This window comes from Gadus morhua, chromosome 19 (assembly GCF_902167405.1).
Source record: "Gadus morhua chromosome 19, gadMor3.0, whole genome shotgun sequence".
Lineage (NCBI taxonomy): Eukaryota > Metazoa > Chordata > Actinopteri > Gadiformes > Gadidae > Gadus > Gadus morhua.
In genome coordinates, this window is record NC_044066.1 from 13,678,176 (window position 1) to 13,698,175 (window position 20,000).

Genomic DNA, 20,000 nt, shown 5'->3' on the forward strand with positions numbered 1-20,000 from the left:
CTCAGGGACCGGTAAGGGACTGACCTGGTGGATGGCCCCCAGCATCTCTGAGCGGCTGGAGACGCGGGTCATAGACTGGATCAGGATCTCCAGGTTCTTCTGCAGCCGGTGGACGATCTCAATGGACTGGCTGTCGTCGTCGCACAGCGGGATCAGAGCCTGGGGAGGGGGGCAGGGGCATTATGGGAAAGCAGGCCCACCGGGTGCTGAAAGAGGGGGGTCCTTGGTACCCCCCCCCCCGGGCAGGCACTTCTGGCCAAGGGACCCCCAAAGCTTCATTACTCCAGTCCGTAAAGATTGATAATTAACCTCTATCAGTCGTCAAACTAACTAATGAAATACAATTGAAATCCACACCCACACACACACACACACACACCTGCAGTAGACCCTGGCAGCTGGAGATCTCCTTGCGGACGTTCTCCTCCGCCAGGTCCCGGGATCTCTCCTCTAGCCTCAGGCGTTTCTCCAACGTGAACAGGTCGCACTTGAAGCCCAGCGACAGCCGCTGGAACTCCACCTGCGGAGTCCGACCGAGGGGAGACAGCGGTCAGCCGGTAACATCATGTGACGCACGCTGGATGGACATGCCAACGCCACGATAGGCTAACAACACGCTAGGGTAGCACAACGTTAAAATGTACAATTATTTAAAAATTATAAAATGCTTAAATCCATAAGAACGACTGCATAGAACAAAATATTCATTGTAACGATTAAACAATGTCAGGTAAGTCAATCAAATTGGCTGATTGTTTTGCTTACATATGCTGACAAATCCATTAGAAGAAAACTTCCCTTACGCCGACTAAACTATGCAATCATCATCATCTTATAAACAATGCAGTGCTTAAAGGGTCGCTTCATGTCAGCCTTACCTCGATTTCCTTGTCCGTCTGAGAATGGCTGTGAGGGGACGACACAATAAAAGGTTTTCCAGTGAGATTTCATTAACACTGACACAAACAGAACATTTTCCCGTCAGCGTTCCTTGTTCCCTTACCTCTGTCGCTCCTCCTTAACCACCTCACTTCCGTCGGAGATCACAGACGTCTCTGGAAGACAAGAAGGCTCTGTAAGGAAACCCAAGGAGCTCAGGGGACAACAGACAGGAGGAACAGGACAACAAATGATTTCTGGCTGGCAATTTGTCAAAACAAAACCCTATAGCCAACTGTTGCAAGACAAAAGACACAAGCAGGTTTGTAACAAACACGTTAACAATACAGCAGAGCTGCTCTGCTACACAGTCCGGTAGTTATACGGTTGTATCTTTGAACGTGGTTCCGCTACCCAATGCAACAGCCCGCGTACCGTCCTTCTCACTGGCCTCACTCAGGTCCTCAGTGGTCTTGCCCGAGCGCTGAAGCTGGGCCTGTGGGGGGCAAGCAGAGAACACCTCAGCCTCGTACTCCCGTTGACCCTCCAGGCGTTCCTGCACCTCAGCACCTCCTCGTGCCTCCATGGCGGCTCTGTCGGCAATGCTAACATCCACTTATGCTAAGCTAAGGGCTAACATTGCTAGTTGTCGGCCGGGCTCCCACTGCAGGTGTAGAAGACATGCTGGGTGGGTGCTGGTAAGGCACTGGGTGCTGGTGGCAGCTAGGTGCTGGTAAGGCACTGGGTGCTGGTGAAATCCGACTGCTTGAGGTTACAGTCAATCTCTTCCCTTTTCTCTATCCCAACCTCCCGCCCACATGGGACTGGTAGGGCAGCATTTTATCTGTCTCGGTCTAGTGGTGAACAATTGACATACCTCTGGGACACTACCGTGGTGCAGTAAACCAGCATGTTTCATTATCACCTGTTAAATCGATGGCGTCACCCATTAAAGTGACTGCAGCTCATTCTGCTATTTGGGCATTTAAACTAGAAATTAAAACGTAAAATAAATTCTCAGTTATTTGTACTTCACAAACATTGTACTGGACCACAGCAATATTTCCAAAAAAATAAGTATTATTTGTGAGTGTGTATGCAGGGGTGGCCCATGGATCAATCAAATCCATCTTAAGTAGTAAGAAGGCAGCTTACCGTTGAATGGCTGGACTCAGAGAGGCGGTCCTCCCTACCGGGGACAGCATTGGGAGAAGAGTCCGACCCTGAAAGATGATGTAGATATATAATGCAGGACTTGAATCCAGACCTTAAAATGTGATCAGGTGTGAGAATCAGACGTTCTCGTAACTGGCATCAGTGGCCGGTTGGGGAACTGCAACCTGCTGGCCCTCGGGCATTAATGGTGTGTTCCTGAATCCTCGGACGCCAGCATTGCGATTACACTTTTGATGTAATTTCCGGTCTCGGAGCATTTATAGAGTTCCTGTTCATCTTTGTGATTGTGTCATAAAATTGGCTAATTGTTTATCGTTATCTATATTAGCCTCTTTATCAAACCAGCCCGAAAACAAACAAACCAACTTTACATTGTATTGCACGCACAGAAAGTCCATGCAATGTATAAATGGGTGACCGGAATAAAGCAGCAATGTAAGTGTGTAAGAGCATTTAAAATTAACATTAAAGTCTGGCGTCCGAGGATTGAGGAACACACCATAAGAGCAATGGAATGTTACTGAGGGGGCTGGGCCAATAACAATCAGACTAATGAAAGTTATAATCATTAACGTTTACTATAAACAGACAGTGGGAGTGGCGTGCGTGGACATTCTTGGAAGTCACTAATGAGATTTTCCTGGCAAATCTGTCCCTTCTCAAATATATTAGGGAGAAAGATATAGATATAGATCTATAATATACATTATTGATACCCAACCAAGCGATTCAAGGGGGTCTCCTCTTTAACTTAAACTACACCCTGTTTATATAGAACCTGTTCAGTCTTCATGATTAAGTCTCAGAGTTATCTGCAGGTAAAGTAGCAGGAGTATAATAGGAGTAGGAGACACCAGCTCTCCGCACTACGTCAGCTGGCTGTGTGGGGCCAGGTCTGTATGATCATGTCTTAACGGTCGTCCCTTCTGGGCAGGAGAGGTTACCTGCCATCGGGACCGAAACGGTTTGCGACGCACCCTCCTCTTCCTCCATCACCACAGGAAGGGGGCTGGAGCTGTAGCGGGCACGGGCGGACACACACATACACACACACACACGGGTAATGAAGTGTAGCTTTTCAGCATTGATAACATGACACAGCACATACAGACAATGCACAATAGACACACTACCCAGCACACATACAATAGGCCGACACTACCAAGCACCCACACACTATCCAGCACACAATACACAACTCACCTGTCCTCAAGTTCGCCTCGCTCTCCTACCCGCGTAGGGCTCTGGGAGAGAGACACAGACAAAGAACCAGAGATTGGGAGAGAACGAGAGAGAGTGAGAACGAGACGGACACAGAGAGAGCAGTAAGTAAGAAGGACGGTGGGAACTGGCAGGTGGTCTTATGACCCGTATCGGGGGGAACACACACACACACCCACACCCACACACACATTGCGTAAGAGGGGTAGAAAAAGGACGATTTTGACACCCCTCAGCGTGACATAACAAGGCAGTGTCTCCTCCCCTCCTCCCCTGAACACACTCAACCAACAGACAGAAGAAGTTCGCATTTATGTTTGACAAAATGGGAGCTGCGTTTGGATCCTGAGAACGGTGGCTGACCTGGTCCGTTAGATTTGAAACGTGCGTTTCTTTCTATTTAAATCGTCCCTGAATGCGTCCTAGCAGTCAGCAGTGATAAAACGAGACGCACTGTTCTGAAAGCAGAAGCCTCTCAGGCACAACGCCAACACTTGTTCTTCTGTTTTTGTTGGTCAAATATTGGAGCTCTCTCCTCTCGGGGTCAGAAGCAGGTTGGAAGGGAGCTTTGTGTTGGCATGGCAACCAGTCCCACCAGTTGATCCGGTCCAACTAAACCAGTGTGGCATCATCACATAGCCCCCTCTCCTCCCTGAGAAAGTGTGTGTGTTTGTGTTTGATGGTGCGTGTGTGTGATGTTGTTTGAGTGTGACTGTGTGTGTGTGTGGGTGTGTGTGATTGTGATGGTGTGTGTCAGTATGAGTTTGATTGCTGTGTGTGTGTGTGTTTGTGTGATGGTGTTTGTGTGGGGGTTTGTGATGGTGCAAGTGTTTGTGTGTGTGTGTGTGTGTGGGGGGAGGTGTGTGTGTGATGAAGGGATGGGGGTCGGGTGAGTTGGTAAAAGAGGAAGAGGAAGAGGCAGCTGAAGTGAGAAAGGGGAAGTCGGTTCCCCAAAGCAGATCGCTACTTCCTGTGGATACAGACCTTGGCAAGACTCATGTCGCTTGATGCTTCGTCCCCTTCTCCTCCTCCTCTGCAGGGATCCCCACTGGGCTGGGGGCTGGCAGGGGTGAGAGGTCAAAGGTGAAGGTTTAACTCAAGCCACGACTTTTCCTCCCTTTTTTTTAGACCCTTCTCTGAAAGCTTATCTCTGCCTCTGACCCCTCCGGCTCCCTCTTCCCCCTCTCCGTGTCTATCTGCTGAGCAGGTGGTGAAAGAGGGAGAGAGAGAAGAAAGAGAGGGCGTAGGTCTGTCCCCGGATGCATGGTGGGTATGCAAACCATGTAATACAAGCACACCCAATCACAAGCACCCAGAGAGATAAAAGCCAATTTGACTGGCAAATAAGCCCCAAGCCTCAGGCCAGAGTGCCAACAGAAATAATATGCTGAGAAGAAGATCGCCGACGATGACAGCATGCTTGTTATGGGGAGAGAGCTGGGCTAGGATAGGACCGATTGATTCTGGTCACATAACTGATTTTCAATTGAAATATATTCCTTACCCGCCATTTTCAACAATGGTTTCTTGCCCCGGTGATGAAGATTGAGTGTATATGGGAGGTACCATCTCTCCTATCCCAGGAGGGGTGTTCCCAGGTGCTACGGTCTGATCCATTTCAGGCAGGTCGCGCTGATGATCATGGTTTGAGCCAGCGAGAGGAATGGTACATTCTGGGCCTTTTGAAACACCAAGGGGAGAGCAAGGAGAACTGGCATTTGAAATCCGGACAGAATCCATGTCATTTGAAAAGGGAGTCTGGCTAAAGGCTTCCAAGAGCAACAGGCCCTCCACCTGCTCCTTGATGACATGTTTCTGAATCATATCGGAGAAAAAGTGTTGTTTAAATGACTTCATGATAAGCCCTGGCCTTAGAGAGGTTTGACCTTGTTTAATTTAGGGTGTGTCCGTCCCTTTAAGAGTCCAGGTGTGTTCGTCCCCCAGACAGGCAGAAGAGAGAGAGGTGGACACGGAAAGAAAGATACACATAGAGGGATGTTGACACAGATAAAGATAGACAGGTCAAAGTCAACGGGATGAGTCAACAGAGTGGTTGGGAGGAGGATTCGTTTTGTGATCCAGAATGCCGTGATGATGAAGACTGAGGGGTGACAGAGATACACACGGAGACAGAGAACAACGAATAATTCAAGAGATCGACACACTGAGATTGAGAGCGGGAGAGACATGTAGAAGGAAGAATTGAAGAGTGTGAGTGTGAATGTTCAACTGAGAACGAGAGAGGTGGAGAGATGGAGATCCGGAGATTGGAGACAGACATATGGAGAGAGAGAAACTAAGAGAGATGGAAACATACATTATGAGAGAGAGAAACTAAAGAGAGAGAGAGATGGAGAGTGAAACATAAATATGGAGAGAGAAACTAAAAAGACACAGATGGAGAGAGAGAAACTAAAGAGAGAGAGAGATTGAAACATACATATTGAGAGAGAAACTAAAGATGGAGAGAGGGAGACTGAAAGAAACATATGGAGAGAGAGAGAAACTAAGGAGAGAGATTGATAGTGAAACATACATTATGAGAGGGAGAAACTAAAGAGAGATGGAGAGTGAAACCTAAATATGGAGAGAGATAAACTAAAGACACAGATGGAGAGAGAGAAACTAAAGAGAGAGAGATTGAAACATACATATTGAGAGAGAGAGAAATTAAAGAGTGCGATTGAACCATACATATATAATGAGAGAAACTAAAGATGGAGAGAGGGAGAACGAAATATACATATGGAGAAAGAGAAACTAAAGAGACAGATGTAGAGAGGCAGACGGAAACAGATGTATGGAGAACGATGTGGTTACGTAGAGAGGAATAAAGAGAGCGCTCTTACTGTTGTTGTGAGAGTGGAGGGCTTCAGAATGAGAGCTACTAGATTCCTGTCCTGCTTGCTCACCGGCGCCCTCTGTGTGGGTGTCACACAGCCCCGCCTCCTGACACACACACACACACACACACACACACACACACACACACACACACACACACACACACACACACACACACACACACACACACACAGAGGAAGCCAGGGGGTAGAATTTACAGTAGCGAGCAGCAACACAGGCGCCTAACCACAGAGCAACACTCATAACGCGAGCTGTTTCACGTACACTAGGCGTGTGTGTCAACCGAGCGCTACTCAGAACCGGAGCAGGAAGCAGCGCCGCGGCCTCGGCCATATAGGAATATCGAGGGGGTGTGTGTTTGGCCGTTCAAAGAGCGTCCTGTTGTTGTGGAACAGCGAGGCGTGCGTGGAAAACTCAAGAGACACTCGCTGGATTCCCCTTCCTGTCCTGACAGGAAGGGGATTCCCCTTCCTTGATACCCTGGCTCCTCTTAGCTGAATGTGGAGGTGTGCCTGAGCAGGACCACTCACCCTATATGCTCCCTATCAGCTGGCTGTAACCTTGCATGATTTACTCCGCCGTCGGTGTGTGAATAGGTGAATGTTAGGCCATATTGTAAAGGTCGCCACTGGTTAGAAAGCGCTGTATAAATATAGTCCATTTACCGATCATGCTCAGTCAGTGAGCCGCAGAATCTCACTGGTTTTCAAACCAAGAATCATTTAGATCGAAACACAAGGTACCTGGAGAGGTTGAGAAGTGAAGGACGACTCTGGATCCACGACGACCGAGGACACTTTATCACACAGATACAAACACAAAAGATTATTATAGAAAAACAAAGATCAGACCAAGACCCAAGTATCAGTTCATTAAGCACCCAGGACCCGACGGGAACCGGTTTGAGTTGGACGTACAGCGACCTCTTTGACCCTATATGAGCACGGAAAACCCAAGGAACCAAAACAAAAGAAGGGGAAAAATAAATGGAACGCAAATGGCACAGCGCGCCGTTGAAGACCCCTCCTGCTCCACTGTCACCCTCCGTCTGCCCGTCTGTCTGCGTGTCAGTGGGCCGGTCATGCAGACAGAGGGACAAGGAGGGATTATGGGGGTTCTAGTGGCTGTCTGAGCGGTCCCCTCAACCGGCCATAGATGGATCTCGGAGAGGGGAGGCTTGAGAACACACACACACACACACACACACACACACACACACACTCCCTAGAAGGCCGGGCTCTGCACACTTTGACCCCCCCCCCCCCCCCCAGTTCACCGGGTTGCCCGTGACAAACCCTGCTCTCCCATCCCTGGGTGAAGACCACCACACAGGCGGTCCACCATAAAGCTGTGCCTCTGCTGACTGGGTCAACTTTAGCTCCAAGTAAGCAGTACAGTATTTTATTCTCTGGTGGAAAGACTCTCTGCCAAACGTAAATTAAACTTGTTCACTGCTTGGTTTACGGAGTGTGTGGGGGGGGGGGGGGGGGGGGGGAGTGGAACCCCCTCAACACTAGCCTAACCGGCCCCCCACAGGGATCCATCAACATGGGGGTGGGGGGGGACTCACCTAGGGTCTCCAGCCCGGGTGAAGGCTCCTCTGAGGGGGCCGGCAGAGGGGTGGAGGCGTCTCTGGGCTCGTCACCTCCTCCCAGGTCCTCGACCACCGTCCACCTCTCTTCCCCAGCTTCTTCCTCCTCCTCCTCCACTTCCTCTTCCACCTCCTCTATGGGCTGGCTGGTCGCGGCGGTGAGGGTTTCCACGGCAACCACTTCCTGCTTCTCATCCAGCTCCTTCTTCAGGAGGTCCCGGGGGTCAAACTCTGCGTCCCATTCCAGCTCCGTCCTGGCCTGCTCCCCGTCCAGGAAGAAGAGGAGGAGGAGGAGGAGGAGGAGGAGGAGGAGGAGGAGGAGGAGGAGGAGGAGGAGGAGAACAGGAAGAGAAAAGGAAGAGATCCAGGGAAGAAACAACCGGGAAAAACGATATACAGAAGGTTAAAAGGTCGTAAGGTCAAACTGCAGTGGGGTCAAATTCAGCTGCAGTGCTGCACTATGTCAGAGGTTCGACCGCAAAGGAACATTTGTTTGTTCTTCAAATATTTATGTTTAGCAGACGGTACAACTGGGGTTTGAACCCAGGGATGTTGGATGGGATGCTTACCCAGTAGCAAGAAAATGAATAAAAAGCCCTTCTCTGACCACTAAGACCAATCACAGTGCGGTACCATCCCCCATGCCTGCTGCGATGCAGCTTTATGTGGCCTCTTGTTCAAGCCAACGGTCAGATGCCTTGCTCAAGGACGAGAGCAGCCAGAGCATTGGACAGCTGTTCTCTTCGTTTATAGATGGTGAATAAAATTCATTAACCAGCACACACGCACGCACCTCTGTGACTCACTTGTTGTATAGCAACCAAACATGCGTAGGTGCAGGGCCAAGCACCACGGGCTGTGCAAATGCCCACTTCAGACTCCAACACACGTAAGAAGCATCTCATTTCCTCTCTCTGTTTCTCTCTCTCCCTCCCCCGCTCTGCTCATTCCTCTTACCCTGCGTCGAATGTTTCAACGTTTTCTCTGCTTTGTTTATTCATTTATTTCGTGAAAAAACGATAGGTTGGTTTCCCGTCTCCCTCTTCCCCCTGTGCCATCTCCCTCTTCCTCTCTCCCCGTGTGTCTCTCTCTCCCTCTTACGCTCTGCAGAGAATATAAAACTGAGTGTTGACGTGTGTTTCCGTCGCCCTCGCTCTCTACGCATACACAGATGGTCAGAGTCTCTCATACACAAACAGACCATCTCCCCCTCGTGATCTCCCTTGTAATCGCAGTGTTTCTCCTGCTCCCCCTTCTCCTCACCCGCAGCCTCTCTCCCCTTTACCCCCTCTCCCCTTCTCCTCACACAAGGCCCTCAGCCACTCACCCTCTCCCCCCCCTCTCCCCTCTCTCCTTCCCCAACAGCCAGGGCCTCGCTGCTGTCCTGGGGGGGGGTCTCTACCTGGCAGGGGGGCTCTCTGCTGTCCTGGGGGGTCTCAACCTGGCAGGGGGCCTCTCTGCTGTCCTGGGGGGTCCTGAGGGTCTCCAGCTCCTCCCCCAGCTGTCTCTTCTGGTTCTCTTGCTCCTGGACCCTGGAAACACAGAGGAGCAACACTTCATCAGGGAGGAGACAACCGCCGCGTCTGACCCAGCCCCAAAGGGGCCGTCTCTTCTGGATTGGGTCCGTCCATCCGTCCGTCCGTCTGTCCACACACACACACACAATCTGCAATCTACAATACCTAATCTGCAGGCCAATGCAGTGTCCCATTCCGTTGCCCAGGGTGATGACCGCCAGTTCTCCCCCAGACCCCCTGGCCCTCACCCCCCAGACCAGACCCTTCAACCGGGTCCCACTCAGATACTGTCCCTCCCTAATGCAGGTCTGGTCTCTCTAGTCCAGGTCTGGTCTCTCTAATTCAGTTCTGGTCTCTCTCATCCAGGTCTGGTCTCTCTAATCCAGGTCTGGTCTCACTCATCCAGGTCTGGTCTCACTCATCCAGGTCTGGTCTCACTCATCCAGGTCTGGTCTCTCTCATCCAGGTCTGGTCTCTCTCATCCAGGTCGGGTCTCTCTCATCCAGGTCGGGTCTCTCTCATCCAGGTCGGGTCTCTCTCATCCAGGTCGGGTCTCTCTCGTCCAGGTCTGGTCTCTCTCGTCCAGGTCTCTCTAGTCCAGGTCTGGTCCCTCTCATCCAGGTCTGGTCTCTCCAACCCAGGACATTCTTCGGAAATCCAGGAGGTCTGGTCTCTCTCATCCAGGCCTAATCACTCTTATCCAGGTCTGGTCTCTCTAATCCCAGGTCAGTCTGTGCTACGCCACCAGCAGACTGGTCTCCGAAAAATAGTCAAGTGTCTCCCGACGAAGTCCCCTCAAGTGTTAAATCCTTCTGAAGTGATCCAGGGTGGAGCTACAGGCAACGAGACGGTCAACCATGGAGCTCTCCTCGCTGTTCCACAGACACTCTAGTCCTGAGGACCAGACCAGCGTTGAGTCCCTGTATGGTCTGCCTCGGTAAAACCACCCCTACTCCACTTAAATATCTGGACGGACACACACACACACACACACACACACACACACACACACACACACACACACACACACACACACACACACACACACACACACACACACACACACACACACACACACACCCACCTCACTGAGGTGGGCCTTGTGGCGGAGTCAAAAGGTCAGTTTCGACTGACAGCCGGGTCGACCCTTCCTGGAGTGAGTCCAGCCAACTGAGACCCGGAGGTGCCAAAACAAACGACTAATCCAACACGATTTACAGCGGGGCTCAAACACAGAACATTTAGGATGGGAGTTGAACCCCCTAATGACTGCATCCCCCTGCAGACAGCTCAGGGCCTCATTAAGAGGAGCATAATAATAACAACAATACGACTTTCAGGCTGGGAGCCAGAATGGGCTTCAACGGAAAAAACAAAGACGACAGAAAGACGAGCAGAACTCAACCCACACAGAACCACAACCCCACAGAGCAGCTCACCTGACCGACAGGTGCAGGATCTCCGTGCGGGACCTCCGCATGTTGCTGGCCATCTTGATCAGCTCCTTCTCCAGTGAGTCCGCGTACTGGGCCAGCTGGTCCAGACCCAGGACCCAGTCGGCCCTGCGAGCCTCCAGCTCTCCCTGCACCGCCTGGGGGGAAGATGGAGGCCGCGGGTCAGACTCAGAATCAACTCCGGCCCCAGGCTTCCAAAGGCCGCACGGAGGTGAGCGTCGGTTTGCTGGCGTTCTTCCCTTCTGCTGGTTCCTAAGTGTGGCGTCCTGGGTGTGATGTCATGGACCTCGAATCCGATTGGCTAGGACATGCGGGCAAAACTGACGGAGCGCAGAGGAGGTGAGGCTCCAACTCCACACTAATTATCCCTGTTGCTGGCGAGGAATGTTTACTGCTACAGCGCTACGTGGCTAATGAATGCAGCTCACAGAGAGAGAGAACGAACACCAGAGAGAGAGAGAGAGAGAGAGAGAGAGAGAGAGAGAGAGAGAGAGAGAGAGAGAGAGAGAGAGAGAGAGAGAGAGAGAGAGAGAGAGAGAGAGAGAGAGAGAGAGAGAGAGAGAGAGAGAGAGAGAGAGAGAGAGAGAGAGAGAGAGAGAGAGAGAGAGAGAGAGAGAGAGAGAGAGAGAACAAACGCCAGAGACAGCGAGACAGCGAGCAAGAACACAGGAGAATAATGAACAGCAGGAAAACAAAATCCGGAGCGAAAGAGTGGGAGAGAAGGTGGCTGAAAAAGATGAGGGAGAGTCGTGTCGTGTTCTCACTGTTAGATGGCAAAAATAAATCCAGGATGGGCCTGTTGCTCTGTTACATAAGAGAGAGGGAGAGATGAACGGGGAATAGAGCCAGAAAGGAAGAGAGCCAGAGAAAACGATGGAGAAATATACTGAACCGATCAATGATGAATACAAAAGATGTGATTCAGTGAAAGGAAACAACTCATTCCTCGTTAGGAGTGTTTGTGTGTGTGCGTGCGCGTGTCTTTGCGTGCGTCTCTGACCTGAAGCCCTGGCTCAGTGCTGCCCCCTGGTGTCGGCTGGGGGTCCACGACTCCCCTGACTGCAGACAGGACCGAGCCCGCCTCGGCTCGGAACTCCGCTTTCTGTTTGGCACATTAACAAAAAGGGAAGGGGATATAAGGTACAATGCACACACACCCACACCCCCACCCCCACCCCCACCCCCACACACACGAATGTGTGCATGAATGGGTGAATGTCAGGCAATATTGTAAAGCGCATTGAGTTGCCACTGGTTAAAAAAGCACTGTATAAATGCAGTCCATTTACAATATCTGGCCTAGTCTAACGGCTGGTACCAGTTTGCTCAGGAGGGCCCTGAACTCGAGGGCCATGTGTTCCGGGTTGGGGCCCTGGAGGAGCAGCAGCACCTCCTTGTCCAGGGTTTCGTCCAGCATGGTGGCCCCGGCCTCGCCCTGAAACACACAACGTCACAAAAAACTACAAACACCACGCTTTTACTGTGAAAGGCACGGCCATGACATCCTCTTCATTTACTGAACAAATAAGGGAAATCTGAGGCATCACTATTGAAAACTATGTTACAAACAAAATAATGAAGTTTCCATGTTGTCTGGCCTCCATGGTCGCTAAAGCCATGATGGACAGAGAGATGGAGAGATGAAGAGAGAGCAGAACCAGGAGAAGAACAAAAGGGCAGACAGAGAGGTATGAGGTGAGACATGGAGAGGGGAGATGTGGAGGAGTGAGAGACGAGGGGTGAGATGGAGAGGATGGAGATGGAGGGGTGAGAGATGGAGGGGTGAGAGATGGCGGGGTGAGAAGTGGAGAGGTGGGAGATGGAGGGGTGAGAGATGGCGGGGTGAGAAGTGGAGGGGTGAGAGATTGAGGGGTGAGAGATGAGGGGTGAGAAGTGGAGAGGTGGGAGATGGAGGGGTGAGAGATGGCGGGGTGAGAAGTGGAGGGGTGAGAGATGGAGGGGTGAGAGATGGAGGGGTGAGAGATGGAGGGTTGAGAGATGGAGGGGTGAGACGTGGAGGGGTGAGAGATGGAGGGGTGAGAGATGGAGGGTTGGGAGATGAGGGGCTGAGAGATGGAGGGGTGAGAGATGAGGGGTGAGAAGTGGAGGGGTGAGAGATGGAGGGGTGAGAGATGAGGGGTGAGAGGTGGAGGGGTGAGAGATGGAGGGGTGAGAGATGGAGGGTTGAGAGATGGAGGGGTGAGACGTGGAGGGGTGAGAGATGGAGGGGTGAGAGATGAGGGGCTGAGATGGAGGGGTGAGAGATGAGGGGTGAGAGATGGAGGGGTAAAAGATGGAGGGGTGAGACGTGGAGAGGTGAGAGATGGAGGGTTGAGAGATGGCGGGGTGAGAGGCAAGGGGTGAGACGTGGAGAGGTGAGAGATGGAGGGGTGAGAGGTGGAGGGGTGAGAGGTGGAGGGGTGAGAGATGAGGGGCTGAGATGGAGAGGTGAGAGATGGAGAGGTAAGAGACGATGGCGGGAGGGACAGGGAGTAGGATGGCAGCAGTGAACGCTGAAGGGGCGATACGGAGAGCAGTACTGACCTCTTGTGGCGACTGGGCCAGGGCCAGCTCCGTCTGCAGCGACCCAGAGGTGCTCTGGTTCAACCTGTAGGCCACGGACAGAGACACAGACCGCCTGCACAGGAACAACAGGTAGGAAGGAAGTTACACCAGCTCATATTCAGTACAGAATGAATGCAAACTTTACATTGGATAAAACACTTTGTCTTTAACTAATCCATAATCCGCCAGGTTTTACTCAGCAAGTTGACCGTTGACCAGTTGGTTAGTGTCTGTGACCAGGTGTGGATTTACTGACCCGGTCATGTCTGGATGACACATTCGCATTTGGGTTTCCAGCTGGGTCTTATCGGCTCTCAGCAGCTGAAACAAACAGAAGGAACCATGAACCAAACAACTCCAGCATGACCATTTGTACATCCAAATGTACACCCGTTACCTTAGCTAAATCTCCAATGTAGAATATTATACCTTAGTTAACCCTCAAAAGTAAAATCTGTTACCTTAGTTAAACCTCCAAAGATACATCCGGAACATTATTAAAATCTACAAAGTAGAACCAGTTTATTAGTTAAATCTCCAACGTCAATTCTGTTACCATGGTTACATCGGTAACCATAGTTCCCTTAAAGGATAACTTCTCTCTGTCCTCATGCAGATCAGGGGCTGGCGAGAGCCGACAGAACGTCAGAGCTATGATGAACTCTGCTCCGACGCCGACAGAGAGTGAATCACTCTGCTGCAGCCAGCGTCAGCGTGGGACGCTGTGTGTTGGCGGTGGGCGAGCCGCTGTGTGTCGTACTACGCAGGAAGGCAGTTATGGTTCCATGTCGATGCAACGCAAAAAGGGCCATGCAGACGCTCTGACGCAGTCGTGAAGCTGTTTTGGTTCAGCGTCGGGTTCAGGGGAGTGGACCAATCACAGCCCTTGATGCTGCGTCGCCTCGACGCAAGGTTACAATTTTTGGGAGGCGCATGTCAAGCCCTTGCGGTGGACGCAAGGAGGGTCCGCAAGAACGTAATGGGTCCGTGAACCCCCCTTGCGTTGCGTCTACGTGGAACCATAATCAGCCCCTTAGAGGCATGATTCAGGACCCCAAAGATAAGCGGGAGAGGCAACCCTGACCTGGGTCACGGTTGACCGCTGAGTGAGAGTTTCTGCAACTAACAATGTTAGTTTCAGAAACGGCAAATGTTATAATAGCAATAGGCTGGGAGAGAGAGATCATAGGAGAGATTTTTCATAGGAGAAATGGATCATATCATACCTAATATGGCCCATAGTATCGTTACTCTGACGTTAATATTTAAGGTTACTTGCATTTAAAATGACCACTGTGTTTGGACTTTACGAGAGCTGCCAACTTTACAGTATATAGTCAGTTTTCGAAGTTTGCACTCTGTATATGTAGGCACAGCTCGCAAGCAGGACAACAGAGGTCAATACAGCAGGCCTCGAGGAACGTATGGCTTCCATTTGACTACATCTGCCATCAAATCTTTTAACTTTATTTATTCAGCTCCAATGCAAGCTGCCTTCCATCTTCACCGAGCATTCATTCAATTTTCCATTCAATAATTTCCTCCCAATAAGTGACATAACTAAGCAATCCCATACTAGAGGGGATTAGTGTATCATCAGACCTGCCCTGACTCTGCATAACCAGTACACCTTGTCATGCACTGCACACCGGCTGCAAGCTAATCCTTTACACATGAAAGACCTGGAGTCATGCGTTCACACCGTAGATTACATCACATCACAAGGCCTCATATCAGACCACAGCCGACCACACGGGTCAGAGACTGTTTGTCCTCGAGACAGGTGCCAGTGTGTTCCCGTTCCCATGACATCTCTCTCACACACACACACACACACACACACACACACACACACACACACACACACACACACACACACACACACACACACACACACACACACACACACACACACACACACACACACACACACACACACAGCCTCACCTCGGTAAGGGAGGAGTATTCCTCCACCTCTTTCTTCAGCTCCTCCATCCGTCGGCTCTTCTGTGGAGAGAAGACGACGTGAGGTGAGGTGTAAGGGTCCTGTGTGTTCGTGCATGCGTTTGTGTGTGTGTGCGTGCGTGTGTGCCGGCTGGTCAGGAGAGCGGACGTCTTTACATCCAAGTAAACCAGTCTGTCCTACATTCCTTTATATCTAATGCACAGACATGAACACACATATATACACATGTATACACAATGCACACATCTCATCTAGAGTGAACGAGAGATCCTTCTAGAAGTGTTTGGAAACATAGGACAGCATAAGAGACTTCCAGCGTTGTGAAGAGGGTTATAATGTGTCATGCATTACAGGACCAGACAGTCGGAAGACATGGAGATCAGAAAGGTACAGGGACTGACCTCCTGGACGCGCTGCTCCTTCTCGGCCAGGACGCCATCCGAGGAGTGGATCTGGACCTGAGGGTTCACACACGGCCGTGAGAACACCGATACTGAACCAGGTCAGAGAGTCAGAGGGTAAAACGGAGTGTAAAAAGACAGCTGGGATAGATTGAGAGCAAGAGACAGAATCAGAGACAGAGAGAGAGAGAGAGAGAGAGAGAGGGGGGCGAGGGGAGAGAGGGGGGGGAGGTAGAGAGGCCTCTACCTGAAGGTCAGCGTTAATGTCACACAGCTTCCTCAATCTCCCCTGAAGGTCCTCCATCTCCATGGTTACCTTGAAGTTCTGGAGGACGCGTAGCAGAGACACACAGGGACCAACAGCCATCAGCAGGTTACACACAGACCAACAACAATCACCAGGTTACACACAGACCAACAACCATCACCAGGTTACACACAGACCAACAACCATCACCAGGTTACACACAGACCAACAACCATCACCAGGTTACACACAGACCAACAACCATCACCAGGATACACACAGACCAACAACCATCACCAGGTTTCACACAGAGCAACAACCATCACCAGGTTACACACAGACCAACAACCATCACCAGGTTACACACAGACCAACACCATCAGCAGGTTACACACAGACCAACACCATCAGCAGCTTGCACACAGACCCCAGCAGGTAAACCAGTGAGGAGACTGACAGGAAACAGTGACGGTGTGCTGGTGCTACCTCTTCCTCTAGTGAGGTGATCCTGGTGGTGAGACCGTGGTTCTCCCGTTCCTGAAAGGGGAACAACAAGAAAGACGTTCAGCATGGAAAATTCAGCAACAAATATCACATTAGTTACATGTTTTAACCATCGTTTTCTTTTGCGTCTCATACATTGTTTTCAACGGCTTGTCGTCTCCCTAGCTGCAGTCAGTTAGCTGGCGGTCGAGATAGCGGCTACTAGTTGGCTGCTGCTAGTTGGCTGCTACTAGTTAGCGGGCTCTGCTTCGCGTCACTAAAAAAAAACTTAAAAGAAGCCCAGATGTCGCCTCAGCGTCCGAAGCCTCAACGTTCTCGTCCGAGCGCCTCCTGCTTCGCTCACAGACCCACGCACACACCACAACATCCCTCCGAGGTGAGTGCGACACACGTACTCTGCAGAGGTTCCCCTCAACTCGTCACTGATTGGTCGAGCAGGGAGGAAACTTGATTTTTTTTTCTAAACAACCATGACTCAGACGATTGGCGCAAGCCAAACTCTAAAAGGCTGCATTTGCTGAAGGTCACGAGACAAACACACGCTTTCTACTATTTTCAGTGGAGCAGGTGGATTGCACCCTAGTGCACACATGAATGGGAATTAGAATGTCGTATGTATTGTATGTCGAACTGTCAGCTTTAACCCATGTCTCTCTCTCTCTGTTGGGCTATGGCTCTCTCTCCATCTCTGTTGGTATATGTCTCTCTCATAATAATAATAATCTTGTCAGAGCTTAACCTAAAGGCCATTTCACGCATCGCATCCACAATAGCACAGGACAACTCACACCCACTCAACTGCCACTTCACCATAATGCCCTCTGGACGCAGGTACAGGTTCCTGTTGTGCAGGAGGGCACGCTATGGCAAAAGCCTGGTGCCTGCAGCCATAGCAGCCTTAAATACAATGCCAAGATAACTCCACCTGTTCCACACTATTCACATATTTTGTCTGCATGTTGTTTTTGTTGTGTATGCTGTCCATCTGTTATTGTCTCTCAGCGTGCGGCCCACAACTGTACTATGGAGTGAAAAATAATTTCCCCCAGGGGACAATAAAGTAAAAAGTCAAAGTCAAAGTCTCTCTCTCCCTCTCTTTAAGTCTGTCTCTCTCTTGCTATGTCTCTCTCTCTCTCTCTCTGCCTCACCAGGTTCTTGCCGTGGGCTTGGGCCCTTGCTCGCCCCTCCTCGGTGGAACTCAGCGCCGCCTTCATCTCCTCCAGTTCCTCCTTCAGCATCTTCTCCCTCTGGGCCATCTGCTGGCTACTGCACACACACACGTGATTGTGGGTCAGGTGTTAGTATGATGGTGTTACAGGTGTGTGTGTGTGTGTGTGTGTGTGTGTGTGTGTGTGTGTGTGTGTGTGTGTGTGTGTGTGTGTGTGTGTGTGTGTGTGTGTGTGTGTGCGTGCGTGCATGCGCGCGCGCGCGGTACGTGGCCCCTGAGCTCCCCGTTCTCCTCAGGTGTATGTGTGTTTGTGTTACAGGTGTGTGTGTGTTACAGGTGTGTGCGTGTGTGTGTCGTACTGGCGGGCGTGGGCCCTGAGCTCCCCGTTCTCCTCCACCAGCCGCTGGTTGCCCTCCTCCAGCAGCTCCGCCGTCTGCTTCAGCGTCTTCATCTCCTCCTGCAGCCGCTGGTTACTCATCTGGAGGTCTGCCACGCAGTACACCAGCTCAGAGGTCTCCCTGCACGCACATGCACACACACACACACACACACACACACACACACACAGTTATCAAATATCATCAACGATGTCTTCCTTCCATGGAGGATATGTGATAGTCTGTCTTAAATCTGTAACTATAATAAAGTACACTTTGGAAACAAACGCATCCAGCCCCGCTTACGGTGGCTGAAGATGTGGAGGAGAGGTGAAAAAACGAGTCGCTGGCTACCGGTGTGTAATTCCAATGTAAGAAAAAGAAGGTGCCGCACACTGCGAGTTCCGACAGTAAGAATGGGGACAACGTTACGGCCTACAGAGGCCTTCATCAGACCACACGCGGAGCAGATGCCCCGGGAGGTGTGGAGGTGACACCAGACGTCTGCGGAACACTTGAACACACTCACAGCTCCACTAGCGACGCCTCTCCACCGAAAGCCTCCAGGCTGCCGGAGGTCATGTTCAGCAGCATGGACCGCTTCGCTGGAGAGAGACACACACACACACACACACACACACACACACAGTATTAATGCCACCTGAACGCGTAGCACTGCAGTATTAACGATGCAGCATGGTGTAGTACTAATGATGGAGGGGAGATCCTACCAGACAGGACGTCTTTACACTTCATAAGGTCCTGGTTCAAGTCCTCTGTCGGGTCCTCACTGACACAGAAGGGGGGGGGGGGGGGAAGGGGCAATAACATACATCAGCGGCACGAACAGATATCACACACGCACACGCACATCGTCATGGAGATATCACACACGCACATCGTCATGGAGATATCACAGACACACGCACATCTTCATGGACATATCACACACACACACACACACACACACACACACACACACACACACACACACACACACACACACACACACACACACACACACACACACACACACACACACACACACACTTCTGAAGCATAGACATTAGAAAACAACAAGCCGGCGCCAGTCGCCATGGTTACCCGTTGCTGCGGCAGTCGTTGATCCACTCCTTCATGATGGCGTGGTAGGTGTCCAGGTCGATGGACACATCGGTGCGCTCGGGGTCCAGCATGTTGCAAAGCTCCTCCAGACCGCTGTCCTCCGACGTCCGGCTGGTGGTGTGACGCAGGTAGTCCACGATGCACGACACGTACACCCTGCCTGGACCGGGGGGCACAACACAGGGGCAGGGACCAGGACCGGGGGGCACAGGTTAAGAGACCAGGACCGGGGGGCACAACACAGGGTCAGGACTAGTGATCGACCGATATATCGGCCACCCGATATGATCGGATACACGGATACAGAATATACACGAGTATATGGCTCGTTCCCAGAGTGACTCGCTGAAAAAAATTCAAATTGTGCTCTCGCGAGAACTCTGGATTACCAGGGTAATATCGGCTTCAAATATCGGCTCAAGAAAATCAGTATCGGCGTATCAGCTAAGCCTGATGAAAATAAATCGGTATCGGTCCTAATAATTACATATCGGTCGATCCCTAGTCAGGACACATACACCATACCTTGACCGAGACACCCCACAGGGTCAGAAGACTAGGTCGAAGGAAGACCATGACCTTACCTGGACCTTCAGACATCGTGAGTCAGACGCTTGAATCAATCTTAACTTACTCTGAGCTGACAGCGGCGCAATGAGGACTGAAGAGATCTTAGAGAGTATTTAGTTCGGTATGTGTGTGTACCTCTGTGCTGTGAGTGTGAGTGTGAGTGTGTGTGTGTGTGTGTGTGCCTCTACACTGTGTGTTTGTGCGAGTACCTCTGTGCTGTGTGTCACACGCGTGAAAGATGGTGTCCAGCAGATCTTCCTCGCAGATCAGACTCACTTCAGCCATGGTCTCCTTCCTGGTCTCAGAGCGTGCCAGAAAGGCTGAAACACACAATAAAGCATGTGTAATGCATGCTGGCCCACAAACACACACAG

General features: G+C 51.1%; 1 protein-coding gene across 9 annotated transcripts in view; it reads right to left on the reverse strand.

Annotated features, from left to right (window-relative positions):
* The window catches only part of lrmp (lymphoid-restricted membrane protein), a 31,934-nt gene that overhangs the window by 7,408 nt on the left and 4,526 nt on the right, over positions 1-20,000 (reverse strand). For 7 of the 9 annotated variants that reach the window (XM_030341437.1, XM_030341446.1, XM_030341445.1 and 4 more), the window contains exons 3-31: positions 19,836-19,946; positions 19,036-19,216; positions 18,663-18,721; positions 18,461-18,536; positions 17,914-18,072; positions 17,535-17,652; positions 16,369-16,419; positions 15,883-15,960; positions 15,636-15,692; positions 15,216-15,275; positions 13,525-13,589; positions 13,248-13,341; positions 12,022-12,138; positions 11,704-11,805; positions 10,689-10,840; positions 9,135-9,264; positions 7,712-7,991; positions 6,885-6,937; positions 6,126-6,225; positions 4,781-4,955; positions 4,261-4,336; positions 3,259-3,299; positions 3,000-3,070; positions 2,035-2,102; positions 1,294-1,375; positions 1,004-1,055; positions 879-906; positions 380-520; positions 25-159 (exon numbers count right to left, since the gene is read on the reverse strand). In XM_030341437.1, coding sequence (XP_030197297.1) covers positions 25-159; positions 380-520; positions 879-906; positions 1,004-1,055; positions 1,294-1,375; positions 2,035-2,102; positions 3,000-3,070; positions 3,259-3,299; positions 4,261-4,336; positions 4,781-4,955; positions 6,126-6,225; positions 6,885-6,937; positions 7,712-7,991; positions 9,135-9,264; positions 10,689-10,840; positions 11,704-11,805; positions 12,022-12,138; positions 13,248-13,341; positions 13,525-13,589; positions 15,216-15,275; positions 15,636-15,692; positions 15,883-15,960; positions 16,369-16,419; positions 17,535-17,652; positions 17,914-18,072; positions 18,461-18,536; positions 18,663-18,721; positions 19,036-19,216; positions 19,836-19,946 — 2,912 coding nt within the window. The remainder of the gene's footprint in view (positions 1-24; positions 160-379; positions 521-878; positions 907-1,003; positions 1,056-1,293; positions 1,376-2,034; positions 2,103-2,999; positions 3,071-3,258; positions 3,300-4,260; positions 4,337-4,780; positions 4,956-6,125; positions 6,226-6,884; positions 6,938-7,711; positions 7,992-9,134; positions 9,265-10,688; positions 10,841-11,703; positions 11,806-12,021; positions 12,139-13,247; positions 13,342-13,524; positions 13,590-15,215; positions 15,276-15,635; positions 15,693-15,882; positions 15,961-16,368; positions 16,420-17,534; positions 17,653-17,913; positions 18,073-18,460; positions 18,537-18,662; positions 18,722-19,035; positions 19,217-19,835; positions 19,947-20,000) is intronic. The other 2 variants (XM_030341440.1, XM_030341438.1) reach the window with 2 other exon arrangements.